We start from the raw sequence: 10,944 nt of genomic DNA, 5'->3' as shown, positions 1-10,944 counted from the left end.
GATTAAAACTTCAAAAATTTATAATCTTATTTCTAAGAACTAGTCTGGCCAAAACTGATAACTTGAATGCTTTGAAGTTGAAGAAAAATACATTAGATTCTTCTCGTTTTTGAAAAAAGATGAGAGAGAGAAACATTAAAAATCTGACACCAGGAAATAAAATATTAAATTTAGAAAGGTTATGAGGTAAATTATTTATATGTAGTTCAGTGTGTGTGTGTGTGTGTACTGAACTATGAAAGAACATTGCACTGTAAAATATTGTGTGTCACACATGATATTGAGATTGTATGGATTTTATCACATTTCAAAGTAATTTGACATCAGGAAGATGTCACCGACCCACAACACTCCTTTCTTTTGAAAGCACAAGGATTACATGTAGGGTTCAAACGTAGTAATGCTCGTGAATGCATCTTTATGAAAAGCATGATACACGTGCAAAACGTTGACTCATTGGGTATAAAAGGCACCCAAATTTACAAACCTGCCATTCGTTTCCCAAATGCAGCAAGCATGCCAAGGCTGACACGAAATCAGAAGGAGGAGGCCATCAGACGTCTCCATGCTGGTCAACGTCCATGGGTCATCGCTAATGACTTGAATTGCAGTCTTTGGACAATTGAGCAGATGAGGGAACGATACAATTCCACAAACAGCATGGATGACCGTCCATGCAGTAGCCGACTGAGGGTTACAATGCCATGTCAAGATCGCCACCTGCACCAACAGCACTTGCAGGACCGATTCTGGAGGGCAATGGAATCAGCTAAGAAGGCCATAGGGACTCACCACAGATCAATTTGTGCAGAAGTAGTTCACCACCAGTTGAAATCTTTCAACCTGTCTTGTCAATGTCCGGCTAGGGACCCTGTCTTCACAGTCATCATTGACAGGCACACCTGCAGTAGGCTCAAAAACGTCAGAACTACCGATATCAGCAGTGGAGGACTGTAGTCTTCTCTGATGAAAGTCGATATTGCATTTCTGTGCCAGATGGCAGAGCTAGGATTTGGAGAAGGGGTGAATGCCATGCTGATGGCTGTGTGGTGGAGAGAAACTCAAGGGGAGGACAAAGCATCATGGTATGGAGTGAGACTGCACTCAACCAGAAACTTAAACCGGTGGCCTTCCCAAACATTGGCCAAGGCCAGGGCAATGGAGTAACCACTGCTCACTACATATACCAAGTGTTGAGGCCTCACATTGTCCGTCATCGGAATCCCGTGTTCCAACACAACAACACCCGTGCCCATACTGCCAGGTTGACAACAGACTTCTTCCAACAGCACAACATCCAGATACTGACGTGGCCTACCCTAAGTCTGGACTTGAACCTCATGGAACATCTGTGGGACAAAATCCAAAGAAGGCTAAATGACATCAGTCCAAGTCCGACAACTGTGGCACAACTCACGGCAAGTTTTGATAGAGTGTGGGCTGCTACCCCCATGGCCTTCATCAATCGTTTGGTGCATTCAATGCACAGAAGATGCTTGGCGGTTATCAATGCTAACGGTGGTCAGACGAAATATTGAGTTCATCTCTTTGGATCCAGGACACTCCGTCATCACGTGATGCCATGTGACACCAAACATGTTTCAGGAAATTATGTTTTCTCGTTAAGAAAGAACAGTTTCTTAATTAACACTCTTCAATCAATGCAATGGTAGTCTGTTAATAAACCAGTTTCTATTTAGTAAGTGTGCGACATTTCTTTTGTGGTTCAGTTTATAGACACACACATTAATATAATTGGACATATAATCACACTAGGTATGTGATTACATATCCAAACATTTTAGAGTTTAAAATATCCATAAATATCACATAAAAAAGAAACTTAAAAACATCAGAAAGTATCCAAAATTAGCAATGTTTTTCTTTTATAGCAGCCAAAATTAGCAATGCCTTTTTTTCTATAACATCCAAAATTAGCAATGTTCTTTCTTTCCTATAACATCTAAAATTAGCAATGTTTTTTTTTTTCTACAGCATTCAATATTAACGATGTTTTTCTTATAGCATCAAAAATTAACGTTTCCTAAACAAGTACAGGAAGTAGGTGTTAGGTTTATAATTATGATATATGACTAACGTTAAATTAATTTTAGTTTAGTGCTGCTGTATATTGTAGAATGTTTTTTCAACAATTATATTCTAATGAAGCCACAAAAATATGTGAAACAATTATATACTTACTGGATAAAACCATAGCGATCAGTAACGTGATACACAGAAAATTCGGGGTCTTCCCAGGGTTCAATTTCAGCCCCTTCCTCTCTACCCTAAAATATAAATTAAATTCTGTTATGAACTTCAAATGCTAGCAATGTTATATGAAATTTTAACAATGGAAAAAGAGAATGCTTTAACCCATTTGTTACCATATTTCTGCCTTTGTTTCAATTAATTTTTTTAAATAATGAAGAATTTAGTAAAATGACTTTCTCATTATTAAGATGGGGTCTGGAACAAATTAGCATAAAATTTAGATGAAAGATTATTATAATTTAGACCGCTGCAACCCTTTAGTATTTAAACTGGCCATACGTGTTTCTACCTGTTTTATACTCAAAACAGCCAGATCTGGCCTTTCACAGCTACCCTACAATGTCTTCCTAAAAATACAAACTCACATCATCAGAATTTTTAAGCTATCAGATAATGTATGATTAATTCAAAACATGAATAAATAACCTAACCATTACATTTGACAGAGTAATCTGAACGCTAAAGGGTTAAAACAGTAAGTTTATGCTGTAAAACTTGGTGTTGTCTCAGGCAGGTTGATATCAAAAAGGGTTGAATTGATGAAATGTCTAATGGATGGATACAAATTTCAAGATATTTTCTGTCTGTAGATTGGTCAGAGCCAAATGCTAAGGATTCCAACCATCAGATAACAATGAACTTGATTTACCCAACTCAATCCACATTCGCACACCAACACCTTCAAACAATAAACAAATCAAAAAAGATTACTTGCTTTCTTTATGTACGTTGCTCTTAACTGAAAATATTTCAATGACTTTAGCTGATGTTGTTACTGTAATGTTAATTAAGTCATTATACTAATATTCACATGTCTGCTATGCTATGGCTACTACTGCAATACACAACCCTACACAAAGACATGCTGATTGGGAGAAATTCTCTCATTAACATTCTTACTCATACACAATCAAACTTTACCCTCTGTCCCTTTTATGGTTGTAATAATTATTCCTCTTAAATAATACAAGCTGCACTCATCACTCTCAAACTATAAGCTACACTCACCATTCACAGAATACAAACTACACTCACCACCACCCCCAACCACCAGCTCTACTCACTATCCCTCCACTAAAGACTTCAGTTCTTTCTTCCAAGAACACCAGCTTATCTGGAACATCTTCCCCACCTACATCTTCTTCACACAGGCACCACCTATTTCACTCCATCCACCATTTCTTACGTAACTAAAACATCCATCAATGCAGTCTTCCATTTTTCAACATATAAACCACAACTAATATTCTCTCTCCTCCTATTTCCAACTCCTCTCTACACCACAATATTCCTACTTCACTCTGAAAATGGTGTCTGCAGGTACATGGAATTCACTTTAATCTGCCATTTGTTTCTTCCACAAAGATTTCACCAACAAAAACTCTTGGTCTCTCTCTCTCTTTCTTTCACTCATTACTCTAAAATCACCAATCACTCTCTGTACTCATTTAAACAGCAGCAATGTTTAATTATCTTTATTTATTTCTTTATTGCACACAGGGGGATAAACATAGAGGGGACAAACAAGGACAGAGAAAGGCATTAAGTCGATTACATCAACCCCAATGCGTAACTGGTACTTATTTAATCGACCCCGAAAGGATGAAAGGCAGAGTCAACCTCAGCAGAATAACTCAGAATGTAACGACAGATAAAATACTGCCTGGCAGTTCGTCCCGGCATGCTAACCATTCTACCAGCTCACCACCATAAGTTCAATTGTCTTTATTGAAGACACCTCTCACCATAAAGCATCTCTTTCTGAAATCATGGTGATATCAATAAACATAACTTACTTTGAAATTCCTCCCACATCAATCCTACCAGAAGCCGAACTGTCTACCATTCACAACCCACTTCACCACACCCACATGTATCACTGACCAACCCCCACAAACTATCTTCACCACACCCGCCTATATTGATAACCAATACACCAAACTCTCTTCACCACACCCACCTACATCTCTAACCAACACTCTGGACTGTCTTCACCACACCCACATGTATGAATAATACACTCTTCCATATTTCAGATTAGTTTACTTCCATATTTACCGTAAATCCTCGAGTATAGTCCGCCCTTGAGTATAATATGCAGGGGATTTTTGGGGGGCTGTACCTCTGAAAAACCTAAACCTTGTCTATAATACTTCTCTAACTTGAGTCAAGGAGGTCGATATAACGTCCTTGTTTTGTAAACGTATATACGGTAACGTCCTTTATTATTATTGTACATATAACATAATGCAAACGTGTAGCTTTTTTGTGCACTTTGTTTGCAGAAAATAAAGAAATAACAGTAATAACGTCAGTGAAAAATAAATATTAAGTAAATTGCCTTTCACATATTTATCACTTTGAAAATATTTTTCATTTTTAACCTCGTATATAGTATGCACTAGAAATTTTGACCTTTAAATTTTGGGGAAAATGTGAGGATTATACTCGAGGATTTACGTTATTCATGTATTATTTTTCTCAAATTATTAAACCTAAGCATTAGATTTTCATGCCTATCCTCACTCGTGGTCATGAACATTGGGTAACAACTGGAAAAGTATGGTCACAAATACATCTCCTTTAATACTGTACATCCACTGTGTCTTGTGAATTACTTGACGACCTCACCAATGCTGGTGCCACAAAAGAAAAGAACAAAGAGCACCCAGTAAACTCAATAATGTGGCTGGTGTTAGGAGGACATCCAGTCACAGAAACCTTGCTGAAGCAGATAATGGAAAACCAACACAGTTTTCAAGCTGGTCATGTCTTGTCAAACCATCCAACCATGCCAGCATAAAACATGGATGATAATGAAGGTGGTAATAGTACATAAAGACACTCATTATCAAAATATGAATATAAATAAATACTTTTGTTTCTGAAATATCATGTAATTATGATAAAAAAAAACCCATCATTATTTATGTTTCTACTGAAAGAAAGGAATGGAAATATTGAAATGGTAGTGTAATTAATGTCTTTTCATTCTGCTTTATGCGTTTTCTATCTCTCCATATTGGCCGACTTTACAATAGATACACTTTTACAGCCTACATAGAGAAAGTTCAAAGGTCACTTCTGAGCTTGCTCTTTGTTTTGAGGATACATGAACTTTATCAATCTGCTTTAGACAGCAATTATAATAAATCCAACTAACACTCCTATAAATCATAATACGAAGGGGGGGGGGGGACCCAGTACATATTATACACAAAAGAGATTTTTCTTCAGGATTCCATAGCTCATAATTAGCGATTATAGACAGGTACATACTATATATGGAGTGGAAATAGGTGAACGATGAAAGAAAATGATTTCGTCCTTGTCTTAATCACAGATCTAAATTTCCGGGGTGTTCAACCAGAAGAATAATGAAAGTATCAGGTTCTGTCACAAACAAGCAAGATAAATGTACGATTATCCCTAGCCACAAAAAAAATCATGCTTGCCTTCTTTTGCTCATTGACTCCAACGTATGAACTGGATCCTTCTGGTCAAAATATTTTTGGAACATCTCCCATTGCCCTGCTAAGAGCACAGATGATCAGTATTTACCAGCAAGAAGAGGATCCAGCAGCACTGGCAACGACCACGCTTGAATGTTTTTTCACATGCCACCGGCACAAGTGCCAGTAAGGCGCATTTCAAAATTGATAATGTCTGAAGGTCACTGCTCCTCACTCAGATATTGTAGTTGCTGGTGTTAACACCTTCACCTACTGTTAAAGCAACATTAAGTACATTCACTCAACATTCTCAACCAAAATCTCATTGCTTAATGAAGCCTAGGAGATACCAGTCTCAATTAACCCTTTAACATTCACATTATTCTATTAAAAATAATGCTTTTTTATTCATATTGTTTTTTAATTAATCATGCATTATCTTGTAGCTTTTGAGATTTTGATGAGGTAACTTAATTTTTACAATTATATTGTAGGATTGGTGTGAGAGGCCAGATCTGGCCAGTTTGAACACAAAACAGGGAGAATATTTTGGATGGATATGGCCAGTTTAAATGCTAGTAGGTTAAATCAACTCTAGAACTCATCTGATTTTTAATTAACCTGAAAAGATGAAAAGCAAAGTTGATTTACCTCAGTGGGATTTGAACTAAAAACAAGAGTCGGAATACAGTAATCCCTCACCATATCATGGTTTATTATTCAAGCTTATGTAGATTCCTCCGTGCTATTGCTTTGCATTTATGATAAAATATATATATACAAATTATAAAAATAAATAAACAAACAAGTTCCACATTGACACGAATCCTATCAATCAACTTCATTAGTCTCAAAGACTAAACCGTTTTTTAAAAAGACCAGAATCACCTCAGAATTTGACAATGAAAGAAAGGAAATGATATCAAAGTCTGCACCTTGTCATATTTCTGCCAGATTTCTTCTCTTTCTTTAGCAGCTCGTTGTAGTTCTTCATAATCACTGAGCTTATCTGAAACAAATCAATATTGCCTTTTAGAATATTTTTTACCCAGAGAAAAAGTAGTTTGCTTATTACTGCTTCTTATAAACTAAGATTGCAATATTTTATGCTTAGGTACCAAATTCTCCAATTACTGCATTTCCAAGCATATAAATTGATGTAGTGTACAATGCAAACATTCAAACATCATCACCGTCTTTATAAATCCTGTTGCATTTCACATGGAATTTTTAGTCCTCCAAAGTCATCTTAGTGTATAATTCACCTAACCATTTTGGGATGTAGATTTTGGTCTGAAAATTTCAATTTGTATGCCTGAAAATATGGTAAATCTATGTCTACATGCATTCAATCACATTTGTTATTTCATATTTTCAAAACCGAATGAGATGTAATTCTTCTTTCATATTTAAGATAAATAAATCAAATCCCTGTTTTCTGATAAATACATCCATTATCATTAAAACATGGCCTAACTTAATGAAATTATTAGATGGAAAAATCTAAAATAATATAATTTTTTTAATATCATTGATTTGTAACCGAAATGCAGCTTAATTTTAATTTAACTGCAATAAATTATTTGAAGTTTTGGAATAGCTATCAGTATCTTATGAAGAAGGAAAAGGACAAGGAATTGAGGAGGGGTGCTTTTTTTTTTTTTTTTACATTCCAGTGTTTCATGCAATAGGAATTATATTTCTAAAAGAATTCCCCACTCACCACCAAATTACAATTTTTATATTTCTATTCCTCAATTTCTTACCCTTTTTCTTTTCCACAAGGTAGTGATAGTTATTTCAAATGTTTCCCAATTATTTTAAAAGTAAACATTTATTTTTAAAAAATTTCATCATTTTGTTACCAAATTTCTGTTCATATGCACTCCCATCCTTTTGATTAATTTTGAAAATAAGGAATCTAGTAAAATAGGTTTGTCATTGGTGAGATGATGTTTGAAATATAAATTATCAGGAAATTTTAATGGGATGTTTTAACTTAGACCAGCATGAAGCAGGTTTACATCATATAACCAAAGGGGATCTTAGGTGGGTTGGTATCGAAAGGGTTACTAAGCTATGATACAAATTAAAACAATGATAACTAAATTGCTAAAAATAGGAGTAATTTTATACTTATACAGTGAAAGTTTGGTAGAAGAGGATATTAATCAATGGATTTTAACTAAAAGGGTATTAGCTAATTAATTACAATCTGCTGCATAAAAAAAAAAAAAAATGAACTAAGTCTGAAAGTCAGAATCCAAAATTGCTAACTGGTATATATCAAATTAACCTTTAAACCTTAAATATGACCACCCCCAAGTATAACAAATATTTAAATAATCAACTTATTCCTAGGTAAAATTAAAAAAAAACACTTATGAAAATAAAATACAAAAATCTGAGATATAGAAACAACAGCTATATATACAAACATATGAGAGCGGAGCAAGAATCAATTCTGACAGTCACTAAAAACCATAAAGATAAAAAATAGTTGAGGTGTCATATGCTGTAGACATAACATATCAATAAACACAAGTAGGGAGGGGACATTTACTGGGATGTTACAAGAATGTGGGGCAGGGGTATAGCTAAACGAGCGGGGATAGTAAAATGGGGTGTGTTAAAAAAAATGATAATCGAGCTACAAAAGAATGTTTCCAGGGCACCAGTCCACCTAAGAACTATACAGGAGTACTCAGGTTATTGAAAATACTTGTTCATAATAGAAAACAGACCAAAATAAAGGATAGATTTTTATTTACAAACACCAGCATATCACCCAGTCTTCAGTTTCCCCCACAAACATGCAGAAGAGAGACACAAAAGTACATCATTAAATAATTATATGGGATATATTACTAATCAACATTGATTAGAACAATCTAATTTGGCATGAAAACAAACAACATGCATACAAAAAAAAATGAAGATGATGATGATGATGGTAAAGATATAATAATAATAATAATAATAATACAGTGATGATGATAATAGTAATCACAATAAATAATAATGATTTTTATTATTATCACTAATCTTTATCAACACTATCATCTCCATGATGACGATAATAATAATAATAATGACAATAATAATAATCCTGAAGATGACAACAACAACGATGATGAGGATTTTAGCTATTTGCTGTAAGGCCACCGGATGAAAAGAACCATAGGCATATGATAATGTCAACTAACCTGAATGTTCTAACTGTATATAAAGCTGTAAAAATGATCCCATGACAAAGTCAAAAAGAAATAACATTCATCAGCTAGGTAGGTGTCTATACTCTGGTTGTTAATAATTTCAACAAACATAGTGAGATTTGAAGATAGAAAAAGATAGAAAGATGAGAGGCCATCCAGTTATAATGAGTGAAGTCATCTTTGATTTGATTCTGGTGAGGAGCTAACTAATGTATAAAGCCAGTTGTCCACACAAGCTGACCTATTTTGAAGAGCAGCAGGATATTGTTACATGTCAAATAGAATAACCTGGTTAGAGGATAGGCAATATAGCTTATTATAACAAGACAACAATCACCCTCTCCTATACACAAGCACTAGAGGGAGGTAGGCTATCAGAAATTATTCTGTGACAGTAAATAGTTTCAGTTTGAACTGTTTTTACCTGATTTATAGTTTATCATAAATAAACTTTAAACAATGGGTACAGATAGAATCACTAGTAAATAAAGGAAAATAGGTTTCAAATGGATAATAAATAAATAAAACAAAAACCAATAACAAAAAAAAAGTCAAAACAAGGCATGTTTCTGAAAAAGTTAGTAAAGTTTTCAAGTGATAGTTGCTTGGCAAGTCTCTTGATCTGAGATTGCGTGTCCAAGATGACACGATTACAAAGAATCAAAAGAGCTATTCTTCATTTATATTCTGAAATTCAGATTTTAGTTAGACAAGAAAATATTTTCTCACTAAATGCTAATACATAATGTTCATTGTATAAAAGACTCAAATTATTCTAATAATGACAGGATCACACAATCTGACAAAGGCTTCAGTAACTTGATTCCACATCCCTAGAATGCATGCACAGCCAAAATGATGTTCTTCCAAAGGCTCTCTGGTGTAATGTTTACTCAACAGGGTACATAGCTTGGATATTAGGGAGTGTCTCAATGCTGAGTTACTTCTCCTTGCTGACAGAACAGATCACAGTTCCACTACTATGAATAAAGTATCACAGGAAAGAATTGCAAAACAGAAGTCTTCAAGTCAAGCCAATCATCAGGAAACCTAAGGGCAGACCAAGAATGAGATTGCAATGTCATTATCAATCCGAATATGCTTGATGTATGTTCCCCAGTTTGAACATAACCAAAATTTCCAAACTAGACAATCCTAAATTGCCTTATCATCTCCATAATTTACTAACATCAATGCTCTCAGAAACAGAATTGCTTCTAACAGATTCTCTTCCATAGAAACCCTTCGTCTGATCTGAGCGGTTTTAATGCAGAAAACAAAATGTGTGAAACCAGAAATTCCAATACTTTATATTAAAGAGTGAGTCAACTCTGCAGTCCTGAGTGGAGGATCTGCAAAAACTGGGAACAAAGAAGACTTATTTGATCTACTGGAAGTGCCATGTTAAATAAAATAAACTGTAGATTTTAGCAGCTGACATTAAAACCATCAGCTGATGCATCATTAATGAATGATGGATGAAAGTGTCATGTGCTGACGGTGTGGTCTGAAGTAGAAACTTCAGGGTGTTAGTCTTCACACAGGACATAAGAGCGAATCAAGATAAGATGAGTAACAATATACTGTGCAGCAGACCTATCAAACCCATAATAGCAGACATAAATAGTCTTCAAAGTACTGGTGATGAGCAACAACTATGGTTGACTTTCAAATTTTTCATAGTTCTATAGATATTATCTAAAAAGGGTGATTACATATTCAAGCGATCATTGAAAATATATACTTACACATGTTTTAACGAAAATACTTTAACTTTACACCATGTTAGAAATTCCATATCAACCTGAAATAAAACAGAAAATTTTATTTATAAACATTTAAAAAAAAATTTTTTTTTAATTTCAGTTATTTCCAATTGTGTATTTTCTCAACAGAATTGTCAAATTGCAGACCGCATACTTTTAATAATCGAGGTTAACACAACACTGAGTATAATATTGTATTGATTCAATACGTGAGAGAGAGAGAGAGAGAGAGAGAGA

General features: G+C 34.6%; 2 protein-coding genes across 5 annotated transcripts in view; one reads left to right on the top strand and one right to left on the bottom strand.

Moving 5' to 3' along the window:
- Nucleotides 1-6,288, top strand: part of LOC106877016 (translin-associated factor X-interacting protein 1) — a 40,590-nt gene extending 34,302 nt beyond the window's left edge. The window contains exon 17 of the mRNA XM_052974680.1: nt 6,221-6,288. Coding sequence (XP_052830640.1) covers nt 6,221-6,254 — 34 coding nt within the window. The 3' untranslated portion in view covers nt 6,255-6,288. The remainder of the gene's footprint in view (nt 1-6,220) is intronic.
- The window catches only part of LOC106867524 (USP6 N-terminal-like protein), a 38,640-nt gene that overhangs the window by 13,981 nt on the left and 13,715 nt on the right, over nt 1-10,944 (bottom strand). For 3 of the 4 annotated variants that reach the window (XM_014912427.2, XM_052974683.1, XM_052974682.1), the window contains exons 2-4: nt 10,690-10,745; nt 6,662-6,735; nt 2,203-2,288 (exon numbers count right to left, since the gene is read on the bottom strand). In XM_014912427.2, coding sequence (XP_014767913.1) covers nt 2,203-2,288; nt 6,662-6,735; nt 10,690-10,693 — 164 coding nt within the window. In that variant the 5' untranslated portion in view covers nt 10,694-10,745. Of the gene's footprint in view, nt 1-2,202; nt 2,289-6,661; nt 6,736-8,932; nt 9,160-10,689; nt 10,746-10,944 lie in introns of those variants that run through there. The other variant, XM_014912421.2, reaches the window with a different exon arrangement.

The sequence above is a fragment of the Octopus bimaculoides genome, chromosome 19, assembly GCF_001194135.2.
Source record: "Octopus bimaculoides isolate UCB-OBI-ISO-001 chromosome 19, ASM119413v2, whole genome shotgun sequence".
Classification (NCBI taxonomy): domain Eukaryota; kingdom Metazoa; phylum Mollusca; class Cephalopoda; order Octopoda; family Octopodidae; genus Octopus; species Octopus bimaculoides.
This window is presented reverse-complemented; position numbering and strand designations above follow the sequence as displayed.